Source organism: Cololabis saira, chromosome 16 (assembly GCF_033807715.1).
Source record: "Cololabis saira isolate AMF1-May2022 chromosome 16, fColSai1.1, whole genome shotgun sequence".
NCBI lineage: Eukaryota > Metazoa > Chordata > Actinopteri > Beloniformes > Belonidae > Cololabis > Cololabis saira.
Genome location: NC_084602.1, coordinates 10098395 through 10126226, shown reverse-complemented (window position 1 = coordinate 10126226; position 27832 = coordinate 10098395). Strand labels below are relative to the sequence as shown.

At 42.9% G+C, this 27832-nt stretch overlaps 1 protein-coding gene across 1 annotated transcript in view; it reads left to right on the top strand.

Annotated features, from left to right (window-relative positions):
* Window positions 1-27832, top strand: part of ccdc88c (coiled-coil domain containing 88C) — a 77251-nt gene that overhangs the window by 23242 nt on the left and 26177 nt on the right. Inside the window, exons 4-15 of the mRNA XM_061744304.1 lie at window positions 12021-12090; window positions 12539-12597; window positions 13459-13542; window positions 16704-16847; window positions 18543-18751; window positions 19243-19324; window positions 20336-20494; window positions 22075-22221; window positions 23773-23923; window positions 24016-24197; window positions 27039-27176; window positions 27270-27554. Of these exons, the coding sequence (XP_061600288.1) occupies window positions 12021-12090; window positions 12539-12597; window positions 13459-13542; window positions 16704-16847; window positions 18543-18751; window positions 19243-19324; window positions 20336-20494; window positions 22075-22221; window positions 23773-23923; window positions 24016-24197; window positions 27039-27176; window positions 27270-27554 (1710 nt within the window). The remainder of the gene's footprint in view (window positions 1-12020; window positions 12091-12538; window positions 12598-13458; window positions 13543-16703; window positions 16848-18542; window positions 18752-19242; window positions 19325-20335; window positions 20495-22074; window positions 22222-23772; window positions 23924-24015; window positions 24198-27038; window positions 27177-27269; window positions 27555-27832) is intronic.

The window sequence follows — 27832 nt, the reverse complement described above, 5'->3', positions numbered from 1 at the left end:
AAGCTACCGCTACTGCTACCTAACCCAAAAAACTACAGAGCAAGCATGCAGGTGAACAAGCCAGTGTGTAGAAATAGTTCTTATATCACCAGAGTTTTGGTCCAGGGATTGGGTCGTTGAGGCACCGCCATTACTGCTACTGAAACCACATTACACCAGCCCCTTATGGCCCTTCCTGCCAGACCGTGGAACACTGAGCAGCTCTGTAGCCTCCACAGGGCTCTGGAGGGTTTATGGGAGTTTGCCCGACCAGTCCACGTCTGCTTTCTGGATCTGGAGAAGACATTGGGGGTGGTGGGTGCTCGGCAAGTATGAGGTCCTGTAATACAGTCCTATAATATCACATTAACTTTGAATTAAAGTGAACATGGTGTACAGGAAAATACCGGGATACAAATTCGTGTCCATATTGCCCAGCCCTAAAGTATCATTATTCGCGCCACATTTGCAACAAATTTGAGGGTACTCCTGTTGCTGCGCAGGAAATGTGAGTTTATGTTGTGTTTACTGTCTGGAAATAAGAGTGGGATTTCTCAGTAGCTGTTTTTTGCCACCAGCCGTGCATCCGATGACAAACTTCAGAATGAGTGTTTTAAATGCTGAGCATGCCTGCATGTTCCCTGTTGATTCATGAGACACGGATGTGCAGGAAGAGCTCGTCCAAAGCTTCTCCGCTGGACTGGAGCTGGTTGTGATTTGATGTGATGGAGTTCTGGAATGAGGACCTGGAAGCTCAGCTGACGTCAGATCTGTTCACTGCTGTCATTTTATTGATCTCGGATTAGAAATGTGAGCCCACTGTGTTAGTGGGCCATCGATATTTCTTGTGTGTATGTGTAAAAATGGGTCAGCATAGCAGGCTCTATTGATCCCTTGTCAGTTTGTAGAGTTCGATCCTGCTGGTGATTTTGCTGCAGGATATCCTCTATTGACATGATCTGTCACTAATACAGACTCACACGTTCAGTCAGTCAGTTTAACAGGAAAACCTTCACACAACAGCTTATGCGATCTTTACTACTACACTGTTTATGTATAAACAGGGTTTTACTTGTGTTTTATTGCCCTCATGGTAATGTTACGACCGTAAAACCCCAGTTATTAGTTTTGTTTGGAGGTGAACCCGGTGTACAGGCTGTGGGCCTACTAGTACTGGGCACTGATCAGCAGACTCACCTGAAAGAGTTACATACCCATCAAATATGAAAGGCTCAAAACATGGATCTGGGCCGACAGAAGAGACAGGATTGGTTTTGTCACCATTTTCAGTTTTTATGAACCCAAGGCCTTTAGGAGACGATCCAGTACCAATTACGTACGTTTCTTTTTAGAGAAGGACAGTTAGCACTGAGATGTCCAGATCTACAACAGTAATAATGTCTCACATCTTTCCTGCTGAAATCTCTTGTCTGTACAGGTTGGGGCCTGGAGCACGCTGCTTTTCACGCACAGACTGAAACACAGGGTTGTGTGTGAGCACGTACTCCCAGTACAGAGGCAGCAGAAAGAGATATTTAAATACACAGTGATGCATTCTGGCAAACTATTTTTGAACTCTTCCAGAAGAACAAGTTAACGGAGTGAGCTGAAATAAGTGGCTTCGCAAGCCGTGCTCCATTTATCAAATAAATAGTTCCCCTTTCACTGGCGAGCTCAACATAAGTTTGTGCTGGGGCCTTTCTGTGGTTGCTAAATTTTTGTCCAATTCATAGGCCCGCAAAATGGACATCTTGACAGAGTCATACTCTAAAGTCTCCTCTAAAGGAAGAGCAGCAGCAGCTTCTTGGGCTTTTCCATGTATTTTGAACTGCAAGAGGAGTGGCCACATGTCATACCATTTCAATCAAATCATATTTGGAGATTTTATCAAGCGAAGGGTCTGCCAAGAAACCGTCTAAATCAAAAGAAGCCATTTCCCCTAGCATACTACACAACTTACCCTTGTTTTATGATAACTTATACTTGACCAGGTCTCCTTTAACGGAAAAGTTTCCCGGACGAACCCCCACTTATGTTACCGCCGGCTTGAGGAAAAGGGAAGTACCCGGTATTGGGTAGTTTAAAATTATTTATTAACAAAAATAAGTTGGAACAATAATGCAACTAAGAACAGAACAAGTACTGGAGCAGTGCAGGTTTCTGAGTCCCGGTCTGCTGGCTCCTTATCATCCAGAACTGGCTCCTCCTCATTGGTGGATTTGCCAGTGACTCCTCCCAGCAGCAATCAGCCTTTACAGCTCAGGTGGACTGCATCAGAGACGTTTTATAAACGAGACACCCATGGATGTATTATAAAACTGGATGGGACGTCAAAAATGGCCGCCCATTCATTTCAATGCATTCTGCTCAGCCAGCGCATACGCCGAAAAAATCTCTGACTTCCGGGTTTACTTCCGCATACAGCGGCCCATAGAGCATGCGCAGTTGAGTCACCTCCCATGATGCTCTGGGGCCTCCCATCATGCCCCGGGGCAATGACGCGAATATTAATATAATATGTATTAATATAATATCTTAATGTATATTATTACATGTATAGTATTACATATATTATTTATGTATTAATATAATATAATTACATAATATATATTAATATAATACATCCGTGGAATGCACGGACACGGCTGTGACGTCAGCCGTGACGTCACGCCCAGAAAGAGACTTTTCTTTGACTTTTCTGGCCGTTATAAAACATTTTTGACAGATATAAAGTCCATGACTTAAAAATATAGAATACAAAGATTAGTAATTGCCGGTGATTACAGCTGGAGGTGTCCTGTGAACAGTTTTAGAGGCTTCTCTTTTACTATTGCGGTCTATGGGAAAAAAGCTTTCTGGGCCACATGGGATTTTTTGTTGCAGTACCGCGGCTGGACACTGGGGGAAATCGGCGCGCCTTCTGAGTGGGAGACCCGGGGACTGGAGACACCCCACTACGGTTGTGTTTCCTGTATCTGCGTCACGTGGGTTTCCCCACTGCCCCGCCCCTTTAGGAGGCAGCAGGTCCTGAGTCTATTGAGTCCTATGGGAAAAGTGAACGTGAGCACAGATAGTAACCTAAGTAAATATGGAACCCATTTTTCAAAAGCCACAAACCTTCTGAACATTCTGACATCAAAATGGCAATTTTCAGACTGACAAATTAGGAGAAAATGAACTTTGTTTGAGACCTGTCTCTGTCTGAGCAACACACTCGTGAGATTTGGCTCTCATAGCTCTCCTCTCTGGTGCTGATTCAGAGATTCAGAGCCGTTGGTCACTTCAGAACTGACAACGTCGTTTTACCATCGGATAAACTGAAATTTAAAATTAAAATAAAACTTGCTTCTTTGCTTTATAATACTGTTATTGTTATTATTGAAGTCTTTTTGGAAGGGAAAAAAGAAGACTGATCCGATGATCTTGTACTGGGTTGATATCAGGCATTAAGGTAGCAGATAAAAAAAAAAATAGAGCGGCAAAATAAGGCGCAAATATTAAAGTTGTACTGTATCTAGTGTTGTCTGTTCACAACACTTCCAAAACGATGTGGGGAGAGGGGTGACCACACCCACTTAGGAGACAGGAAGCTGATACTATATTTCATACCATTGGCAGTAACGGTAATGCGTTATCTTCTGTATAGAGTATCTTTGACTGCATGCAGCAATCAGTCCAGCTGCAGGGCATCCTGCAAACTCTCACACACACAGGGGGGGGACCAAATCCACAGAACGCGGCGACAGCCGTAACAAGCGTTCAGATGTCAGCGTGGTTGCGTGTCCTCACAGATCTGGCCTCATTCATCACACAGGGAAGTGATTGGCTGGTGTTTTTCTGGGCCCTCACGGATACTTTCATCCAAATTTGAATTGATTATGTATAATTGATACATGCAATGGTGCAGAAATGTTGTAAACTTTCAAGGGCTACTCAATATTAGAAAAACATGAAAAATGCTATATAATAGTTTAAAAGAGCAATGACGATATATAAACCAATGCTTCAGTGTACGACGTAAATGTCTTCCTGCTTTGCTGCTTAAATTATCTCCTGGCAATAAATAGCCTTTGTAGCAAAACTGAAACAGAAATGTTATTTTTGTTTCGTCGACTAGATTGTATAGATAAATAAATACACCCTGTAGCAAGTGGAATATTTAAATGTTTTTGATTTATTGATTAAAGATTTTTTTTGTGGCTCTAGTGGCCCTTTATTCAAGTTGCAGACAGGAAAGGGGTAGAGAGAGAGAATGGGGATAACATGCAGCATAGGTGCGCAGGGATTTGAACCTGCAACTGCTGCAGGAGGACTGTAGCCTCAGTATATGAGCCGCTGCTTAACCCACTGTGCCACCGAGCGCCTCGTGATAAAACATTTTTGATATATTATGCTGCCCTAAAACTTAGCTTTTTTGCATACAAGTTCTTTTTAATCTGCCTCTTAAACTTTTTTATTTTTTTCAAAATTTTAAAATGTATTTTACAAACAGACAAACAAAGCAGTACAAAAAAACTCGACCAAATCAATGTTTTTGCTCAGATTTCTTCTTATATGTGGGTGTGTATGAAATTTTTCTAGGTTTTCTAGAATTATGGTTATCAGACAGCAGCAAAAAAGATAAAGATATATAAATGAATAAAACAAATAAATAAGGAAAATAATAAATAAAGAATAATTACAAAAAAAGTGTTAAAAGTGGGAGTCAGTATTAACGCAGGAAGAAATGAGGGAGAAAAGAAGAGAGTAGAAAGGAGAAACGGAGAGCTTGCTGAAGTGAAAACGGATGAGACGCATCTTGTATTTTGTCCTTTTTTTAATTGATGAAAATACAGTTTGTTTTTTTGTGCTTTTGAACGAAATGACAAGGGTGGTGCAAATTGGACTTGAATTAAAACAGGTATGTTTAAGTTAATAAATGACAACAAAGAGAAACCACATGACCTAGAAGAACTCATGTGACTGTTTGAGTTAAACTAAAAGGTCAGGAAAGAGACACCAACAATCACAGGGACGCTGGACCTCATTCATTAAACCCAAGTACATCCAATTTGTGCCTAAACTGTTAGCAGAAAGAAATGTACACACTTCAGCATTCATGAAAATGTTAGTTCCAAACTCTTCATCGGTAAGAACATCTCCTCCTTCCTCTGACCACGTGTAGAGCTAGTGAAAATAAGGAGTACACATAGATATTGATGTCTTTACCAGACTTGCCAACATTAATGGATGATATGCTCTGTGATATTCACAATATGCAGACAGCTTTAAAACACATTTACAACATGAGAAGGAATTTGAAATATAACACGTTTATCTTGATAGATAGACAGCTCAGGAGCAGCAGGTAAAAGAGTACACACCACCTGAAACCGGAACTGAAACCAGGGATTTATGGTCCTTCATAAGCAGCAGCAGCACGCTGCTCTGACGTTCATGAAGATACAATCAAATCAGTTGGTGACTCTGGGGTAGGTTTTTAGTCGGGAGGTGATTTATGTGCAAATGTTCTTACAGATTTACAAAGATTTCAAGAATGAGGCCCATAAAGCCCAGGGCCACAAGTCTGCTGTGAGTGCAGGGTGAAGGAGCCCAGTGCACCATGGGAGATGTAGTCTATATGACTTAAGCTTTGTTAAAAAGGAAAGTGTGAAGTCTAATCCTAAAGGTAGGCTAGAATAAGTGATTGATGGCTGTATCTGTATGTATTTGAACGAAACATCATCAAAACAGAGACATACAGCCCCCCCTCCCTCCAGTACTTAAGAAAACCGCCCCATCATGAACTCTGCCAAGCCTCCCCTCACTTTGTGTGCACGAGCAGGAGCCCTCCCCGTGTCTGTGATTGGCTGGAACAATGTTTGTTAAGGTTTGGGGGACAGGTTCTGTTGTTTCCTGTTTACAAAGCGTGGGCTGGGTATGAAGGCCGGGTGTCTTTCACATGGCTGTTATCCCTGGATGACAAACGCATGTTTAACGTGCACTGGGTGATGTAAACGCAAGACATGTCATTGCCTCTCCGGTGCCTGGAGCCAAGTTGAGGAGAGGAAAGATGAGTTGGGAGGCGTTATCCAGTGGTACCACGTTATCATGACGGCTGCTGTCTGCTTGTTGGGCCTCGCTGGCTCCACCAACATCAGATCAGCAGGATGATGCAGGAGATGGAGCCGGTGGAGGATCAATGCTGAATAACTGCAGGATTTCTGTAATGACTTCTCCCAAATGGTGTTGCACAAATATACAGGACTGTCTCAGAAAATTAGAATATTGGGATTTTCTGTAATGCAATTACAAAAACTAAAATGTCATACATTCTGGATTCATTACAAATCAACTGAAATATTGCGAGCCTTTTATTATTTTAATATTGCTGATCATGGTTTACAGCTTAAGAAAACTCAAATATCCTATTTAAAAAAATTTGAATATTCTAGAAATCTTAATCTTTAGCTGTAAGCCATAATCAGCAATATTCAAATAATAAAATGCTTGCAATATTTCAGTTGATTTGTAATGAATCCAGAATGTATGACATTTTTGTTTTTTTTAATTGCATTACAGAAAATAAAGAACTTTATCACAATATTCTAATTTTCTGAGACAGTCCTGTAACCAGCAGTCTTCCTCTGTCACTCCTGCTGGTGTTTATACAAATAACTTATTTCTGAGGCTCTTCAGTTTGGTAATTACGCGAGTTTCCTGTCTTGCAAAGCCTTGGTCATTTTAGTAGCTAGTTGCAGGTTGCAGTTCTGTAATATGCTGATTTATGACCTCCACGCTGAGGATGAGGAGCTCACGGACATCTTCATCATGTCATCAACAAATCCCACCCACGATCCCAACTCAGCTTTAGTTCTGTTTAAACCTGACCCCCAGCGAGTTATTCATGGGGCAACTCGGCACGGCACGTCGGTTAATGTGAAAAGGATAGACGACCATCCAGATTCAAGTGTTAAACGCAGGGCATTCGCCAGTGTAACAGACTAGAGTATTCACAACGTGGACAGGTAGAGGATGGTGAGATATTCACTCAATACACTTCTAAGAATTTCCCTCATCCTCATCAAAATTGTCAATGCAGCAGTTTGGATCAGTAATTTTAGGACATCCTACCAACGTATGTTTTCACCGGAGAGTTATCTATCATTTACCATACTAAATACTGATCCAGGTAATGTTTGTTGGGCTCTTCCAAAGACTTCAACTTTAAATACTGAATCTGAATGAAGTCACAAGGCATGTGTAGCCCTGTCAACACATTAATCTCGCTATGATTTCTGCGTAGCATTCCCCTCCTAGTCTTGTGTGGGAGGAAGCTGCGAGGCCAAACGTACAAACGTAATCTGAGACACTTTGAAGTCTGAGACAGGGAGCCTCCCCTCCAATACGACAGCAGCATTCTTCTGGTTCACATATCCAGATGACATTACATGGTTTTAGTTTCGTACGTCATGAAAAACAGTCTAATTCCCCCAGGACTATTAAATGTCGGCTGTCCAACCCATCTCAAACATTTAAGTTATTCTTTTGATAAGTAATTTGATACCCGTACAGGAGCCTCCCTTCATGCACCGAGGTTCCTCCCAGAACCTGCAGGACTAAGTCAAAGCAGCGGTTTGGGTAAAGAAGAAGAGGAGGAGGTTATCTCTGGTCAATAACATAACCATTGATGCTCTGATTGACAATCAACATCTGACCAATCACAGCTCAGAACAGGGCACTCCTGCAGGTGAAGACTTAGACACTGAGTAGCACAGAAATGCAATCTTCAATCAGACATGAAAGCCAGAACAAGTCAGAAAATAACTTTAAAAAGAGCTCAAAATAGGTTGTTCTGAAATCCCACACAACAGCAGAGATCTGCAGATTCTTTGTTGGTTAATTATTGTGAAAGACCCTTCTCCAAAATCAGGTTTCATGATCCATATCAAAGACATCCTGGGGTTAACTCAACAATAGATCTACACTCAGCAGACTGTTAATGACGTACACTGGCCTGATACCAGCTGTACAGGTAGTATATTATTGGATGGTAATGAGTGTATGTGGTTTAGGGACTAAAAGGATGTGAATCGTAGCAGATTCGAGTTAGAATGGATAATATGTTTTTAGCATAGCTGCCATTAATGTTGGCCCAGAAGTCAACCAGCCGACATCCGGGTATTTCAACTTTGTGGGCGTACAGAAAGTGTATAAAAAGGGCTGTTTGTACTTACCTGACCTCACCTTCAGGTGGCTGCCATCTTAAATATGTACCAAGTCTATACCAATCAACTACCAACCGCATCAGTAGTGTTGGCCTCTGCTTCCATAACTTCCAACACTACTGGCAGTTTTCTCCTCATTTTGCACCTACTTCCTGACACTCAGTGGTGTTTCCAGATCCGTGTCTCGCTGCTACCTACCCAGAACCTTTGTTACTGCTAAAACCAGCGTCAGAGCTTGAACAAATGTTACCTCAAAGCTAGGGCTAGGCGATTTTGGACAAAAATAAAATCCCGATTTTTTTTCTCTGAAAACCCGATTTTCGATTTCGATTTTTTTGGTAAAACTACAGAAGACAATGGAATAAATTGTTTCAAATATTTTATCTTTATTTTTAAAGAAAAATAGCAAACAAATTTCCATATTGGGAATGAAGTGCAATTGAAAGATACTGTAAATCCTCCTTGAATTTAGTAAAGTGACAACATTTACAATTTTCTTGACCAAACAAAGATGACTCTGTCTGTAATGCAGCCAGCTGCAAAAAAGGAAAATCGATTTTCCGATTTTTCTTTTTTTAACATCGTCTTGATTAATAAATCCGATTTAGATTTAAAATCGATTAATCGCACAGCCCTACTCAAAGCTAATCTGCTCTTGAAGATAATCAAGAAACATGAGGGACATTAAAGTTTAAAAAGAGCCTTGAGAGAAAACTTACAAATGGTTCTTAGATGGTTATTTTGTGGAAAATGTAAGGGATTTGAAGCCCTCTGATGGCCATGTGCACTGTACATATACTGTGTTCATCAGAAAAATATTTGTTCCACTTAAACTAAGCCGAGTTAGCCGCAAGTAAACTATGCTTGGAAAACCAAACCTCCCTCCATTCCCCCTCTGGAGGAGTTCGGTGCCCACTGCACACTTTCAGACTTCTGACCCCAACTAAATAAGCTTTTATCCTGTTTTAGACTGCACTATGCTGGTTCCTCTATATAAGCTGACATTTCCATCTCTATAGCAGTTAATGGTTGACATTTGTCTGTCGTGTTTGGTAACTTAACGAACAAAAGCTTCTTGGCGACGCTTCTAGACTGATAGTGTGTTTTAGCCGAGGTCTTGCTGCCTTGAATGCATCTAGTAGCCGACTCTTATGTTTTATTCAGGCTGTAATGTGTGTGTGGGACAGAGGGGCCGGTGGGGGATCACGTTACCTCTGTGTACAGACGGTTGTAACCGTATCTGAGGGCCAGGGCTCTCGCTGCTGCTGGTGGCGTTGCAGCTCTGTCCTACATGTGGTAAGATGATGCTCTGCATTTATTTCCACGGTTGGCAGATGACACTCTACCCCTGCCCTGCAGCTCACCGGGCTGAGACGCCAGCCAACGGCTCTTAGTAATCGTTTTATGTGGTCTGAATGTGTGTTGTTGCAGCCGGCCCTTCCCTGCTGACAGTCACTTCCCTACGAGCACTTTCCCATCCTCCACCTGCCCTTAATGGCTTCCCATGTGACCTTATTCCCTCACCACATTTCCTTATCTCCAAACTACACCTTTTTCTTTCCTTCTCTGCCTCTTGTGAAGCATCACTCTCTGAGATCCCACTGATCCAAATCATTCCTCTTTGTGTCAAACCGTCAGTACACAAGCGCGTCAGGTGAGGCTGCTCTGGAGTGGAAAACGTCCCTCCTAGCAGGCTTTTCTTTCCTGACACACACTCTTTGTTAACAGCAGGGTGTTTCCTGTTGGCAGGTGGCCTACACACACACACACACACACACACACACACACACACACACACACACACACACACACACACACACACACACACACACACACACACACACACACACACACACACACACACACAGTTGATTCATTTCTACAAAGGGTATTTTGATCAAAGTCGACCTGCGGCAGGCAGACACTGTTAGCTTTGCTCCCACACCCAGACTGTCGGAAACAATCTGCAGTTAAACACTTTGTTTGTGTTTTTTACTCCTTAGGTTTCATTTATTTTTTTTAAATTTCCATCACTTGTTCACTTATATCTGCAAAGCTGTTGGGCCGAACCTTGGATTCTACATAAGAGATATCTGGGAGTCATTCCTAACACAATAAGCTTCTTCATCTGCATCACATTTTCACAATGAGATTTGATCAAAGAAAATTCTGTTTTCACTCGTACGTTACAGTAAAATTATAAAGTGAGGTTTAAATGACAGCTTCATAACAGCAGCCACTTTCACACAGAGATCATGTTATTAGGACGTGCTGGCGATCCTCTCTTCATCCACCAGCGCAAAACGTCCCTTGCTGCTCCATCTCTGTCCGCAGCCAGCGGCAAGTCCTTCATGTCTCTGGACACTGACTACTTTACTCAGTTTGTGTTGGATAAACACCAGGAAAGACTGTCAGGTCTTTACTTCACCAGTAAGGTTTCTCCCTGCGGTTTCTGTGGGAAACACATCCTAGTGTTTCCTTTCCTAGTGTTTGCTGACGTTCACGGTGGCTGGTTCAGCTGCTCATCACTCTGCGAGGATTTCTGACAGCAGACCTGAACAGTGTTGTCAGAAAACCCGCCAGGCTGCAGCAAACTGTCTCTGTGATCGATTGCTTGGATCCTGTAGTTGGAGTTTGAAGCTAATCCTCGGGGCCCCCGTTACGCCTCTGTTACTCCCTCCAAGGTGGAACAGAGCCGTGACAGCAGGCGTATGACATCTTATCATCATTACGCCTTCATGCAATTCATACAGCACGCCAGGCTGGAATAAACTGTCTAAAGCAGGGGTCTGTTCAGGATTGCGTCAGAATTATGGTTTCAGGAGTTTGATGGGATGTTTATATTTGTATGGCAAGATTTCAGTTTGCCTACAGTGTTTACATGGTATAAAATATGGATGCAGCCCCCGTGATGTCATCTAGAACCATTTTGAAGCCTGGTACTCACTGAGCCCGTCCCCATTCTGGTTTTTGCAAAAACACTGTCTAGGGCCCAAAGGAATAGTATTCCGAGTGCGCACACTGTTACCAACGTAACAATTTCCTATGTGTTTTACACAAATGGCAAATAAAAGCAATCTGAATCTGAAAGTGGTGCACTTTGGCTCTAATTGTGACCATTTGAGACCTTGAGCTTTGATAGAAAACTGTAAACCGAGGCGATACACGACTAAAGCCTGAGTTATGGTTCTGTGTCAAAACGACTACGTGCCTATGCCGTCACCGTGACGCCGTCGTGAACCCTTCGGACTTCTCCGTCACTCCATTTTGCCGCGGTGCAGTACCCCCCGTGACCGCTAATTTGCAATCTTTTCCTGAATGGTTTATCTGACTTTTTCCGGTCACAGTGAATGAAAGAGATAAGGACAACTATCGTGCAAAAAAAAAAAAAATAAATCACACATACACGAAGAAAAGAACGCTGAAAGTTCACGACTGCTTCAAACCGGAAACCGGAAATGCGTTGCTACCAAGCGAACCAATCACAGCCCTCTCGTCTGCGTTTGGTCTGCCTCGTCTCGGCAATTTTCGGGAGGTGTCGGCGTCAGTGACGGCGTGTGGTCTGCGTCGACACGTACCACACGCCGTAGGCACGCCGTCGTTTTGACGCAGAACCATATTTCAGGCTTAAGACGTTTTAATTTTCTCGTAGAGTTTTATTCAATCAAAGTTTGCCCTCCTAAGACCGAACATAGGTCGGCCTTAGTTTTCAGATCTGGAGGCTTCTTCCACTTCTTTTCCACAGTTTGGGTATTTTAGTGTTACACTACTTCATGCTCAGTGGTCAACAAGACTAACATTTTGAAATGTCTGTTTGCTCTTTTCCTGCTCCAGGAGACCCTGCAGCAGTTGATAGTCATGCCGCTACCCAACATCCTCTGCATCGCCAAGGATCCAATATCAGGTAAGAGACCCCCCAACATGCACACTTTTAATACACATCTGTATCTTTCTGCTGCCTTCTTTTAATCTAATAGAGATTAATAAAATATCAGTAATGAATTAGTTCCCAACATGATTTTATTGCAGAATTTAAATGTTTTCTGTCGGAGCAGCCTGTGCGTTTACATTGACCACAATACTCCGGTGTTGAGAGAGTGACCTTTGATGGAGCAATATTTTCTGATACCAAATGATCAGTTGATATCAGGGAGCTCCTTTCTGTGTTTGCGGCGTTGCGTCAGTGAGGACATTCAGCATAAAACGTATGATAAATCTGTGTGCGGGCCATGCTGCTTGGCTGCTGCGTCTCCTCTGTCCAGGGAGAGACACAGCCGTTACAGGATTTCCACTTTTAAATCATCTGCGTCTGATATCCAGAATGATTTCATGTTGTTTTTGTGTCTTTTTAGCAAAGAGCATGGAAGAAATGAAAAGACTTCTGTTGCTGTTACTTGGCTGTGCAGTGCAGGTAAAACACACAGAAACACACACACTCACACACACACACACACACACACACACACACACACACACACACACACACCTCTTCCCAGGACTGGTGCTTGTGTTACTTTAGTTTTGCATGTCTGAGCACAGGTCCTGATTGTGTGGGGCGACACAGAGCATGTTGCAACTGAAAGTGGGCGGCTACAGTATTTAAAAACACACGGATCAGTGACTGACTACAAGTCGTGAGTGTAGTTTTCATGTCGGCTGTTTGATCTACAGAAATCGTCCATTAAAGGCTCATGTTTGAAGACGGTAAAAGATTTTAAATTGTAAGTCAATTAGTGCAACAATTAGGAGCTTAAACCACAAACCCCTGCAGCCCAGACCCCGGGCTCTAACGCTGCAGATGGGGCATGTTAAGAGTTAATTGGACTACATGAGGAAGAGGAGGAGGTAATCAGGTGGGAGGTGGGGACACAGGTGGCTTCTGTGCAATCGTCGCTTTCACCTCTCCTCTCTCTGGATTTGATCTCCCAGCAGTTTTACATCTTGTTTTCCTTTGTTTCTTCCTTCCTCACACTCCCCTTCTGTGTCTAATGTCCCTTTGTCTGTCTGCACTGGTTTGACCGGTTCCAGGAAGAGGGAGGAAGGCCAGCCGGGGGGGCGGCCAGAGTCCCAGCCACATGAAAATGTTATTGATGTCGTACAAAATAACTCTTTGTCCAGCTCTGTAAACATTTGCAAAACAACTTTGTATACTACTTTATCTTCATTTCCTCCTCTGCTCCCCCCGAAACTTTGAATAAAACCGGGAACAGGAGCAGCCTGTCATGTTTCTTTTTTTAACTGAGACTCCTCTGTTCTGTGTTTCTGTGCGCAGTGCGAGCGTAAGGAGGAGATGATCGAGAAGATCAAGCTGCTGGACATCGAGACTCAAGCCGCCATCGTCTCTCACATCCAGGAGGTCAGTCCAGCAGGGTCCGGTCCGGGAGGCGGGTCAACCTGCGGCCACATTCCCCCGCAGTCTCTTTCATTTTATCTGCGTAAAAATCTCGTAAAGCCCTCAGGAACCTCTCCCCCTCATAAAAGAGTCCCACACAAGCAAACCCCCCCCACACTCCTCACACGCACAGCAGGATTAGTCTGCGCTCACTGAAGGAACTTTGTACGGGCTACCAACACGCAGATGCAGACGCTGACAGAGTTTTTAGGATTTTGGTTTTATGGACCTCCAGAGTGCATTTTAATTAAAACGATCAAGATGTGATCAGCTTTACTGGAAGAGATTTAAAAAAAAAAAAAGGGATTTATCATTTAGGGATTACAGATGATTGAAGTAAAGCACCTCCACGTGTCGAAGACGTTCCTTTTTTGTCATTTAAGTTTAGGTTCTGATCCAGTTCTGTAGAAACAGACAAAAGACTTTTACATCTAGTGTCAGAAGTTTCAAGTTGTACGAACGTATGACAGGATTGCAGCAACCAGACAGGGACTCCTGTTCAAATAGTTGTTTTTATACATTTTTTGTTCACATACAAAGTAAAAATGGCCTTATTTTTTTTCGAGGGATCCTGCCCACACCATCACTCAAGTGTCTTGTCAGAGGCTTGAAATTGCTTATTGTTTTGTTGTAGCACCATTGTCCAACTGCCACCGTTTCTATTTTGCTGCAAACACATATTTCGTTCTATCTCAAACATTTTTTGATTTTGATCCCTTAACATATAATAACGGATCCAGGATGATTAATTTCTGAAATCTTTCTTTAAACAGTGCAGGTTAAACTGCCACTTCCAGAAACCCGGTGAAGTAAAAGCAGTTTCATCTGCTCCTTTGAGTCTTTTATGGCCCACAAAACGCCTCGGATAATAACCATTGTTCATGTTGATGCAGCATGAAAGACGTCCAGGGTCCGCTGGCGTTGGACTAGAACTGCCCGGTCAACGCCGATCGATTTGGAGGCTCTGAACACTTCATTATGAGGGATGTTTGGTGTGAAGGAGCTTCTCAGTTCCTGTCTTTACTGTTACCAGTGATTTATAAAAGTCACAGTAGGACAGTCTCCAATACTGTGACACGGTTTCTCACAAGGTGGGAGGAGCAGCAAAGTGTTTGTGAATTGCAGTCACTGTGCACACGGTGGATGCTGGCACACAAGCTTGGACATTTTAAAAGTCACATTGTTGTGATCGATATCTGCTATCCCATCAGCCTGTGGGTGGGAAGGAGCTGCAAACGGCTCCGACATGTCAAATATGTCCCAACGTGTTTGTGACAATCGTCCGTCACTGAAAATAAAAACAAAATTGTTGAAATTTTCTAAACTGAGTTCAAGTCACAAGTTCACTGAATCAGAAACTGAAACAGATGTTTTTTTCCCCAAGAAAACAGAGCCATTTCTCGCCACCTTTTACTGTCAAACTGTATCACTAACCCAGATACTTATTAAACAATTCAACATACAGAATATTAGCACCAGTTTATAGCCTATCCAGTTGCTTTTTAACCTGTCGGCTAAATGTTTGGCTACTTGGGGGGGGGGGGGGGAATGGATCACATAAGTCTGTTTGTCTGAGAATATTTAGAAGTTGGGATGAAAAGAGTATTAATCGGGTTTAAAAAAAAAAAGTGGTTGACTAATATAATTACATAAAACATTTGGGATCATGAAAATCCTCAACTGATTTTAGCGTTACAGTAACTCTGACGGTAAAGTCTTGACATGGTAACTTCCCTCCGGTGAGCTCCTCACCTCTAAGGAAAACTGTTATCTGCTGGATTTGGTCAGGTTTCTGCTGATTGACCTCTCAGACACACGGAGGAGTGTTATTACTCACTCTGGTTCACGCATTCAGGTCAGATGGGATCCAAACAATGCTGAGTATGTGAAAGCAAATTACAGCAACAAGTATAAAAAAATTAAGCAGTTTAAGTTTTTCCACTTCATTAACCAGAGCTGCTGGGGAACAAAAGTGCAGTTTAACAGCTTAAGAAAATGTTTCTGAATGTACCAGTTATTATTTTCCTACTTACAATTACGGGTGAAAGTTGTCTATTGTTGTTTCTGTGTGTGTTTAAAACAAGATAAAGATATCTGCTGTCCGCACTGAAGACATTTAGTTTTCTCTAATAGTCCTCTCATCACCTGGAATAGGTTATAAAGCCATTTCCAAGACGGCCCTCATCCTAACAAGGAGTGGACGTAAATAAAAATAACTGATTAAATCTCTGAGGCGACAGACAGTGTAGTTGGACGGTTTCCAGGAGAAAACCAGCCTACAAATTTGTAAGTTTGGAGCCAGCAAACTGCCATCCCCAGCAGGAGTCTGGAAGATCCAGTAACAGCTGAGAGCAGCAGCCCTGAATCCTGGCTGCTCTGAGGAAACGGTGAGACTGTTGGACACCCAGGTCTTTGTGACAGGCTCTTAGGGATTGTGGAGCATCAGGAACATCTCATTTACAAATGTTAAGAGGCATTATTATATCTTAACGTCAGGTGTTAGATATGCTTCCTGCTGTGAAAGATATCAGATGATGTTTGATCTCACCAGTTATTCTCTAATTCTGCCTTGATTTCCATCTTGATTACATCGCTTTCTCTCTCGCTCCATCAACCTCTTCTACAGAACTTACTCTGTCGTTGACTCGTTTCCATCGCTCTGAATGCCTCACCTTGTTCGTTGACCCTCCGTCTTTCTAGATGTGGCTCTGACCTATCAGGCGAGGAAAAAACCTATTCTTCTCAAACAAACATGGTAGCAAGACTTAGGTTCATAAAACTGCGTATTACCAAACCAGCAGACTTATAGAACAATGTCCTCTGGATTGATGAGGCCAACGTGGAGAGGTTTGGTCTTGATGTCCAGAAGCATGTTTGGAGAAAACCAGCAGAACCACCTCAGACCGACTGAAGCACGGTGGTGGAGGGATGATGGTCTGGGGTTGTTAACGATGGCCTCTGTAAATGTTGTTCATCTGAGCTAGTATTTCCTTCCAGAAGCGCCCACCACAGTTGGATCAAAAGAGTAGTCACTAACTTTCCTTTGTGAATGTACTGACCTCCGTGTGTCCAGCCCCTGCCGTGGTTATATGAATACATTTTGAGGGCGCTCCCGTTTGTTGCAGGTGACTCACAACCAGCTGAATGTTCTGGATCTGTCCTGGATGGAGGAAGGAGCTGAGCTCGTTCACGAGGAGCTGGAGCCGCTGTCTCGCAGCATGGCGTCATCGCTACGACAACTCATCGACCAGCGAGACAAGGCCACCGAGGTACAGGAACTAGACAGGAACTGAACGATGGCTGTCATCACGCTGCTCTGCACATGTGCACCTCATGTTTTCTACTCTCACAGTGTCCCGGTTCCGTTATTATTACATCATATAAAAAGAAAAAACATGTTTTCACAGTAACTCACATCAAAGTCTGAACCAAATCATCAAATTAAAAAAAAAAAGATAGAATTGTACTGGTTCCATCTAAATGCCTGCTTGAAATGTTGCACTATATTTTAGTGGCTTTTTGGGATTTGCCCAGAATAGATGTGACGTAAATCAGAATATATCATCCTGTATTGATCACTGGTTCTTGAATCAAATTTGTTGTTGCAGACCTTGTAAAATGAGAAAACATTAAAATGTCATCCATTGAGTGGATAGAATAGATAATGAAGAAACCTTTGATTGACACCCCACCTCCCAAGCTGCTGTTTCTAACCAGGAGATGCAGGTGGAGGTGATGGTTGGCAATTTAAATTTAAAGTCTTAAATATCATCGCACAAAATAGTGTTAGACGGGGGAGACCATGAATGCACCTTCCTCTTTTTTGTACACATACTCTAAATTTGCCTCAGTATCTCTGGGAACTTTTTTTTTTTTTTACCCCAAAAAGCATTCTGCTGATGCAGTCAAGAAATGTCATCCCATTGGTCCTCAAAACTCGATTAGCTCAGAAACAAACACTGTCCCATAGTCTCTGACACTGTGTCTAGATAACTGTCAGTAATGTGTTGGGTTGAGGAGGGTAACGATGACAGCAGAGTGAGCGGGGAGCAGCGGGAGGCCGAGGCTGATACTGATATACAGATACAGCTGCAGGCCCACAGAGTTGTCAGCCGTGATCAAAGTACAACAACTCTGTGGTGCCGATCAGTGCCCATCTTTTTAAGTGGAGCTGCATGTTTTAGTTACTGTATGTCAGAGACTTAATATAGCAGCTTTTAAATTAATTTTACATCCCATTATAGCTCAAAGCTGCTTCAGCTCATGTTGTTTTGGTTCCCAATGGAAGTTTAAACTCCACTTGTCCTAACTCCACAATGTTCTTTTACCTTCTCAAAACATTTTCGGTTTGTATCTACAGGACTGTCTCAGAAAATTAGAATATTGTGATAAAGTTCTTTATTTTCTGTAATGCAATTTAAAAAAAAACAAAAATGTCATACATTCTGGATTCATTACAAATCAACTGAAATATTGCAAGCCTTTTATTATTTTAATATTGCTGATTATGGCTTACAGTTTAAGATTAGGATTCTCAGAATATTCAAATTTTTGGAGATAGGATATTTGAGTTTTCTTAAGCTGTAAGCCATGATCAGAAATATTAAAATAATAAAAGGCTTGCAATATTTCAGTTGATTTGTAATGAATCCAGAATGTATGACATTTTTGTTTTTGTAATTGCATTACAGAAAATCACAATATTTTAATTTTCTGAGACAGTCCTGTATTCAGCTCCACAGCTAGGTGTCAAAAAGCAGCGATGCTGGAAGCAGGAAAATCTGTTTAGGAGGTCTTATTTTATTGATTAAAAATGCTCATGTTGCAGAAAGGACAGGGGTGAAGCTGGAAATTCCAGTTGTGTTGTACTGAAGATGCTTGATTACAGCAACAAAGATTCAGATTTGTTGTGTAATAGTTGTTATGCTGCATTTATGAGGCTAACATGGCCACCTTGTTTCCAGGTGATTGTGGATCTGACCCAGGAGAGGGACTACTTGTCCAGCCAGCAGCCCCAGGAGGGCTGCAGGAGCCTGGGCCTGAGCGGTCCAGGGCCCGCGGGGGGCCTGGGCAGGATTAACGGGGAGTCCACGGTGACCAAGGAGGAGAAGCAGCATCTGTCCGTGGAGCTCGCTGATACCAAGGCCAAGCTGCGCAGATACAGACAAGAACTGTGAGTCTTCCAGTCGGCACAAACATGCTCCAAGAACCAAGAGATAAACCAGATTCATCTGATGTTGGATTCATGAGAATCATTTCAGTGTGACTTAAGCTCTTTACACTTTTGCTCTCTGGTGTTTCAGTATTTATCAGTTGTTTTCCAGTTGCAATGTTTTGACAAAGCAGCAGCTGGAAGTCATTATAGTCAGCATAGTTTATTATGTCTGGTCCTGATAAATCTGCAGCATTTCCTCTTTATTTGGAGGATTATTGCACCCCTTCCAGCCACTGGAAGTCTCTGTGTGGGAGCTACTGTCCAGATCACTTTGGCAAGTAAAATAAAGAACTAAAGACTGAGAAGTGAACTGTACGTTTCAATGACGCTCTGTCAGAGCCCTCAGTTAACGTCAACATAAGTGGGAGTTAACAGGGTGTGGGGTGAAATAAACAAGCTCCCAAATGATTGTAATTTTGTTCAGTGAAGTGGTGGGTTTGTGTTTGCAGGGAGGAGAAGACGGAGCAGCTGATGGACTCAAGACATGAAGTGGAGCGCCAGGATCAGGAGTTACAGAGACTAAAACAAGAGGTGATGATCACAAACAGCCGTTTTACGTCTCTGTTTTATAATGTACAGAACAGAAACAGGTCACCTGATGATGGAGTTGTTCCTGGAGCACCGATGAAGTGGTGAATCTTTCTAGTATCACCACATTAACCTGTGAATAGAGGTGTAAGAGCTGTTCCTAGTGGTCATCGGTGGTATTGCACAATAAAGCATTTCTGTGTTCACTGTGGATCTGTGTACCTAAACACACAACAACAAATTAAACCACACTTTAAGGGAAATATTAACTTTGGGCAGAACAAAATGAGTCAATATGACCAGTGGGATATGGTATCAAAAGTAGTGTACATGTTTGAAACTTAAATGTTGGGGATTTTTCATTCCAACACCCAAGTTTCCAAGGAAATAGTTTCACAATTAAGTTTGTGGTGAACATGTACCATGTAATCATTGTAATCCTTTCTCCTGTGTGTTTCCTGTCTAACTTTGTGCTTGTTAAGTTTTAAAAGTTACTTTGAGCACAGACCTCTTGAATAAGGATTTCTTTTTGAGGATTTGTGACAGAATCCAACATACTTTCTTAATGGGGAGGTGAGAGATTTTGGGATGATGTCACTAAATGTGACAATGTGTCTGCCTTTTAATCTGGAGCGAAATCTGGTTAAAATTGCACCAGTGAAGACCAGAAATACTGATAAAAACATACCTAATTTTAACAAGATATTAATATTATATTAATGACTTTATTGCCAGGGTACACGTATCCTGAAAATAAAGATGCAATTCATATATATATATATGTGTGTGCGTGCGTGCGTGCGCGCGTGCGTGCATGTAATATAGTTAAAAAGGAAGATAAAAATCTAGTTAATAGTACTGAAGAAACCCTCTTCAGAATGAGTGTTTCCACGCATTATTTATATCTGTGATTGTTTCATTTGAACAAAACAGGTGAACTAGTTTTCAACACAGTCAGCTGTTGTGTTTCAGTCCATGATTTTCCATCATCATGTGTTTGTGTCTGTGGTCCAGAACCAGTCTCTGTCCTGCGAGGCTCGCTCGGTGCGAGCGTACCGGGACGAGGTGGACTCTCTGAGGGAGCGGGCGGCTCGAGTGGACCGGCTGGAGACGGAGCTGGGCCGGTGCAAAGAGAAGCTCAACGACGTGCACTTCTACAAGACCAGAGTGGAGGTGCAGATCCAGCAGCACCCGCACACACCTGTACACACCTGTACACACCAGTACACACCAGTACACAGCTGTGGATACACCTGTACACACTTCACATTTCCTTTGTGCACTTTTCCTGCCATTGACGAAAAAACAAACGTGAAAGAAAACAAGTAGTAAATTATATGTAATTATAAAGTTAATCAAACTTCAACATCGGCACAACATTTTTTAAAACATCTACAGGGGAAGCTACAACTCATTCAGGTGGAGATGTCATGAACTGGTTAGGACCGATCTGAGATGTGCTGATCTTCTTTAAAACATCAGTTGCACCTAAACTGGCTGTTTTTGGAGACGGCTGCTTAACAGCAAGTCAACTTTTCAGAGGCCAGTTTTCTCAAATGAAAATGACAAACCCCTCTGAGGCTTCATCATTCGTCATGAAACTGTTCTGCATCAACTCCAGACGTCATCGACGATCACCTACGTCACATTTACAGGCCAAAAACAAAGATCTGCTCTTTAAAGGCTCTATGCATCGTTCATGCCCTTCAGTTGTAGGTTGTGACTGCTGTGTATCACAGTTGTGATGCTGAAACGCAGCATCATGCAGCCCTGCAGGGCTGGCGGGACAAGCAATGGTTCCTCACGTCCACCTGTCCTTTGATTAGACAAAGGATTCACTGCAAAAACTCAAAATCTTAACAAGAATATTTGTCTTATTTCTAGTTAAAATGTCTCATTTTTAGTCAGAAAAATCTCATTACACTTAAAACAAGACTCATCACTGGAAAAAACAACAATTTTCACCTGTTTCAAGTAGATTTTCACTTAAAATAAGTAGAAAAATCTGCCAGTGGAACAAGATTTTTTTGCTTGTAATGAGAAGATACATCTTGTCCGACTGGCAGATTTTTCTACTTATTTCAAGTGAAAATTTACTTGAAACAGGTGAAAATTGTCAAATAACAAGTAATTTTTCTGGAAATGACTCTTGTAATGAGATTTTTTTACTAAAAATTAGACATTTTAATAAATAAAACAAATATTCCTGGTAAGATTTTGAGTTTTTGCAGTGTTGTATTATTTTGCATATTTCTGTCTGGTTTATTTAATAGTTATTCTCTTGTTTCTTCTGGGAAACTGCAGACAGTGAAAGTTGTTTGTGGACCTGTTAGTTTTGCATTTGTTTGACAAGCATGCCAGTTGCACGTGAACCCATCTGTCAGCTCATCCTGTTTCACCATATCACCTCTGCAAGCGCTCAATGGTCGGCAGACACACCAGTTTATTGCTAATCAACTGGTTTTTGGTTTAATTTAATACTGTTTTTATTTCAGCTGTCTGGTCTGAAGGGAGACGGCTCTGTTACACTTTAGGATAATGAGCTTTCAGATTCCTTTCATTGTTTTAATTCAACCAACAGCAAAAACAGAAACATAATATGATGCCAGACTCGCTCAACAGCTGTTACTGACATTCCTGTGTGTGTGTGTGTGTGTGTGTGTGTGTGTGTGTGTGTGTGTGTGTGTGTGTGTGTGTGTGTGTGTGTGTGTGTGTGTGTGTGTGTGTGTGTGTGTGTGTGTGTGTGTGTGTAGGAGCTGCGTGAGGACAACCTGACTCTGCTGGAGACGAAGGTGTTGCTGGAGGAGCAGCTGTCGGCCTCCAGGGGGCGCTGTGATAAACTGCACACGCTGGAGAAAGACAACCTGTTACTGCGGTCCAAAATACACGATCTGGAAATGGTACGTCCTCATCTCAGTATGACCCAGTCAGAGGGGAAAACACAGCGTTGCAGCAGCGTTGCAGCAGCATGTCGCAGAGTCAAAAGTCTTGGTTTGACTTTGCTCTGAAATTGCTAGGGCTGTAATTAACCCTTGTGCTGTCTTCGGGTCAAGGAAGGAGGAAGGAAAGAAGGAAGGAAGGGAGAAAAGAAGGAAGGAAAGAAGGGAGGAAAAAAGGAAGGAAGGAAAGAAGGAAGGAAGGAAGGGAGAAAAGGAGGAGAGGAAGGAAGGGAGAAAAGAAGGAAGGAAAGGAGAAAAGAAGGAAGGAAGGAAGGAAGGAAGGAAGGAAGGAAGGAAGGAAGGAAGGAAGGAAGGAAGGAAGGAAGGAAGGAAGGAAGGAAGGAAGGAAGGAAGGAAGGAAGGAAGGAAGGAAGGAAGGAAGGAAGGAAGGAAGGAAGGAAGGAAGGAAGGAAGGAAGGAAGGAAGGAAGGAAGGAATGGATAAAAGAAGGAAGGAAGGAATGGATAAAAGAAGGAAGGAAGGAAGGAATGGATAAAAGAAGGAAGGAAGGGAGAAAAGGAAGGAAAGAAGGAAGGAAGGGAGAAAAGAAGGAAGGAAAGAAGGGAGGAAAAAAGGAAGGAAAGAAGGGAGGAAAAAAGGAAGGAAGGAAAGAAGGAAGGAAGGAAGGAAGGGAGAAAAGGAGGAGAGGAAGGAAGGGAGAAAAGAAGGAAGGAAAGGAGGAAGGAAGGAAGGAAGGAAGGAAGGAAGGAAGGAAGGAAGGAAGGAAGGAAGGAAGGAAGGAAGGAAGGAAGGAAGGAAGGAAGGAAGGAAGGAAGGAAGGAAGGAAGGAAGGAAGGAAGGAAGGAAGGAATGGATAAAAGAAGGAAGGAAGGAAGGAAAGAGGGAAGGAAGGGAGAAAAGAAGGAAGGAATGGATAAAAGAAGGAAAGAAGGAAGGAAGGGAAGAAGGGAGGAAAGAAGGAAGGAATAGATAAAAGAAGGAAGGGAGGAGAGAAGGAAGGAAGGAAGAAAGGAAGGGAGAAAAGAAGGAAGGAATGGAGAAAAGAAGGAACAAAGGAAAGAAGGAAGGAAAGAAGGAAGGAAGGGAAAAAGGGAGGAAGGAAAGAAGGAAGCGAGAAAAGAAGGAAGGAATGGAGAAAAGGAAAGAAGGAAGGAAAGAAGGGAAAAAAGAATGAAGGAAGGAAAGGTGAAAACAAGGAAAGAATGTACGAGGGGAGAAAGGAAGGAAGGAAGGAAGGGAGAAAAGAGGAAGGGAGAAGGAAGGAGAGAGCAGGGGGAAAGAAGGAACAGAAGAATTAGGTCATTTTGACCCAAAGACAGTACACGGGTTAACCAAAGAAATGTTCGACTGAATCCCTCAAATTTCGACTAAACTTCGCCTATTGTGTTTTTGCTTGTATTTTGAGTTGTACTGAACCCTCAGGTTTTAGCTGGATTTGGTTGCGTGAAACAGTTGGTGTACGACGGAGCTGGAAGTCCAGATCTCTGCTGGCTAAACTGGAAGCTTGTTATAATGAAAAGGTTTCCAATGTTGAGTGTCGGTGTTGTGCAGGAGCGGGACAACGAGCGGCGGAGGCTGGAGGAGCTGGTGGAGGAGAACATGTTGCTGGAGATCGGACAGAAGCAGAGCATGAACGAGTCGGCGCATCTGGGCTGGGAACTGGAGCAGCTGAGCAAGAACCACGACAACACTAACACAGAGAGTAAGGCATCGCCGCCGCTCTGACGCCGCACATTTCCTCACACTTCACCTTTGTCATTCTTTCCGTAACGGTCTTTCATTTGTTTCCTGCAGCTAACAAGTCTTTGGTCCACGAGTTGAACGAGTGCGTTTCCAGTCGCCTGCTGAAGCTGGAGAAGGAGAACCGGGAGCTGCAGACGTCCATAGAGAGACTGAAGGAGGAGAACCACGTCCTGCAGGAGCAGCAGCTGCACACGCAGGAGCTGGACAGGGAGAACCAGGGGCTCAGCAACAAGGTGAGCAGGAACAAGCCTTTCACAGCTCAATGTTCTTCCTGCTGGAGAACCAAAACCTGCTTGGTTATACATATTTATAAACAACGCTCTTTTTACACTCCCAATTCCACAACAGGTGAGATGCTGTGTGAAATGGGAATAAAACCATAATCAGATGAGAATAAAGTTCAAATGTCCTGAAAACGGTTACATTTTTCTGGAAAATGATCCTCCCCCGCCTTGTTAGTGAATGTAAACGGGTTAAACGTTCTGCGTATGTACATGTATGTTGTCCCGTGATCAGGGCAACATTAAGGCTGGAGTAGGAGGCACAGCGCTTCTCTGCCCCACGTGACGCTACCAGCCAATCAGATCTGCTCTGCTGCTCAGAGCGGTGCTCCAACCCAGAGCTTCCAGTTGACTGTAGCTAGATTTAGCTCCTTTTCAGACGCGGTTAAGGACTGAACGCTTAGATCCCAAACTAGTGACTGAAGTGTCGTTAGATGTGAGGTTTTTCTCTCCCACGGCCACAAGCTCCTCCCTTTCCTGTGTTGAGTGACGGGCAGAGGAGAGCTGGAGTGGGCGTGTCCTTTACTCAATTGGCTGTTTGCAGTGGATGCAACTCTGATTTCAGCAGAGCTGGAGCTAATTACTGGTAAAAGGTGATCTTCAATGGGCTGCACTTTATCCAGTATTTGGATTGGATTGGATTGGATTGGATTCAATTTTAATAATCCCCAAAGGGGAAACTTCATTGCCACCATGGCCGCAACAATACAACATAAGACAATCAACAATACACATTAACACTATCTCCAGCTAGGGACAGCAGTGGATCAGAACAACAGCAAAATAACCAGAAAATGACCCCCCAAAAAAGGGAGATAAAAGAAAAAAAAATGCATAAAAGAATACAAATCCATTTAAAAGTGCAATGTGCAGGACAAGTATAGCAGCAAGTTAAACAGTTAAGTATATACCGGTAGCTGCAATTTAAAGTGCACTGTACAAGCAAATATGGCAGCAAGTTATGACAGTCTAATAACTTGCTGCCATATTTGCTTGTACAGTGCACTTTAAATTGCAGCTACCGGTATATACTTAACTGTTTAACTTGCTGCTATACTTGTCCTGCACATTGCACTTTTGTATTTTTTTTTTCTTTTATCTCCCTTTTTTGGGGGGTAATTTTCTGGTTATTTTTCTGCTTCACACTAGTTGTATTGTCTAACAATAAAAAGTAAGTGAAAAAAACTTAAAATAAAAAAAATACTGTGTCTGTGCACAGATGGAAAGGAGAAGAAGTTAGAGAGATTAATGACTTTTCATGTAGACTTAACCTCATTACTTTCCTATAAAAGTAGTTGTCAACAGGGTGTGATGCCCACAGAGACCACAGGGAAGAGGAGCACCCTTAATTAAAATGTCCTGGAAAATAATTTCAGGGAAAGAGTGTGAACCCTGATAATCCAATAATTTGCAAATCTCAACCCATATTTAATTCCTAACAGAACATAAACAACTTATCAAATGTTGAAAATGAGACATTTTGAATTAGATAGCAGCAACGTGTCTCATAAAAGTATAAATCAGGGACAATAAAAAGCTGGAAAAGTAATTGCCACAAATCAAAAACAACCGGAAGAACATTTGACAACCAGAGTCACGGGGTCGACTGGAACCCATCTCAGCTCATTACAGGGGTTCACCCTGGACCGGTCATAGCGCCACAAGTAGAGACAAACAACCATGCACACTTGCACACACACCTACTGGCAATTTAGAATCGTCAAGCAACCCGTCATGCATGTTTTTGCATGTTTTCGGAAGCCGGTACCGGGTACCCGGAGGCATGAGGAGAACATGCAAACTCCACTCAGAAAGACTCTAGCCGGGCCAGGGAGTCGAACTAGGGACCTTATTGCTGTGAGGCAACAGTGCTAACCACTAAGCCACCGTGCTGCCATCTTACAACTAATTAGGTTAAATATCAACAGTTCAGCAACATGACTGGTTTATAAAAGGGAGAGACAAAGTCTCTCAGGTGTAAAGATGGACAAATGTTCACCGTAACAACACACATGATTCTCATGAGTCTCTCTGTCATGCAAAGAAGACATATCAGCTCTAGATCCAAACGTATGATACTACTAACCATCTAACACCTGATTGAAAGTTAGAACTTTGCATCTGGGGCTCAGTAGCTCCTTAATCTGAGGTAAACTCACAACACTAGCTAACTCATCACAGTCAAAGTCTGTGTTTCTGCATAATGATGGTGATTAAATAAGTTTAGGTGTTTACACAGTTAAAAGCCTTCTTTCTCCGATTTATCTTAGTGCAAATGTAGATATCCTTGTTGATCTTCTGTTGACACCTTAATCCCAATCAGACATTTAGCTCTGTTTAGTTTGAATTTAGGAAATTAAATTTTTTTGTTGTTGTCATGAACTCCATAAAGCAGAGTTCAGGATCTTCCAGTGTTTTTTTGTGGATTTGAAAACTACAGATGTTCTGGTCCCTGTGGACCTGGTGCAACCATTGGCTCATCTGTGAATCCTCAAGTTTTTACTGTACTCAAGTTTTTACACCCCAACTCCCCCAGGAGAACATTCCTGCCATTTTCAAAAGGTTAAAACTGAAAAAAAAAACAAGTCTGATTTATTTCAACCAGTTGTCATGAAATTGAAAACTAATACAACTTTCTACTGACATTCAGCGCAACATCCTGGGAATGGCACCAGATTACTGATTCATACCGATAAAAGATTAATTTTGGTGCTTCTGTGCAAAAGATTCCTTTTTTCCCTCAGATACAATATCTTAACTTTTCAACTGTTGTCATTGATGTTTGTTTGTTAGTTGGAGCGTCTGCAGGGATTACTGGACCAGGAGAGACTGACCAATCAGGACATGGAGTCTCTGGGAGAGGAGATCCTGAAGGAGAAGCAGCTTCTGGAGCGGGAGATGCACGCCCTGCGGGCCGAGAAGGACCGACAGGTGCTCCACACACCGACACACGTAGAGGCGCGCTCTCTGTAGCTGTGGCAGAAACTGAAATGCATCTTTGTTCTGCTGGCCCCGTCCAATCAGATCTCGGAGCTGGAGAGCGAGAAGCAGCACATCTCGGAGGCCGTGGTGTCGCTCCAGGAGCGCGCTCAGTCCAACAGCGAGGCGCGAGTCCGTGAGGTGGAGGCACAGAACCGCCTGCTGCACCAGAGCATCACCGACACCAGCTCCAGACTGGCCAGCCTGGAGACGCAGCTGAAGGTGGTCAGCGAGGAGTCGGAGCGGCTCAGGGAGCGAGCGGGGAGGGCTGACGAGGCGGAGAGGGACGTGTCCCGGCTGGAGAGGAGCAAGGAGGCTCTGAACAGAGAGGTGAGGAGCAGGAAAACGCTTTACCCTGAAATGACAACAATCCATGTCTGATGGTGAAGCTGAGGAAACATTTCCTGCTTCATGCTGTTGGGTCGCTTTGCTGCACGAGTGAGGCCCCCAGAAAACCCCAAGGATATCTTCAAATTAGTGTGGATGACGAAGTAAATGTGTCGGTGCCATCAGTCACCTCAATCCTTGCCAAGTTAAAGAGTTTAATGACAGTTCTACATAGGGCTGCAGCTATCGATAATTCTGTGAAATATTCCATCGATTAATCG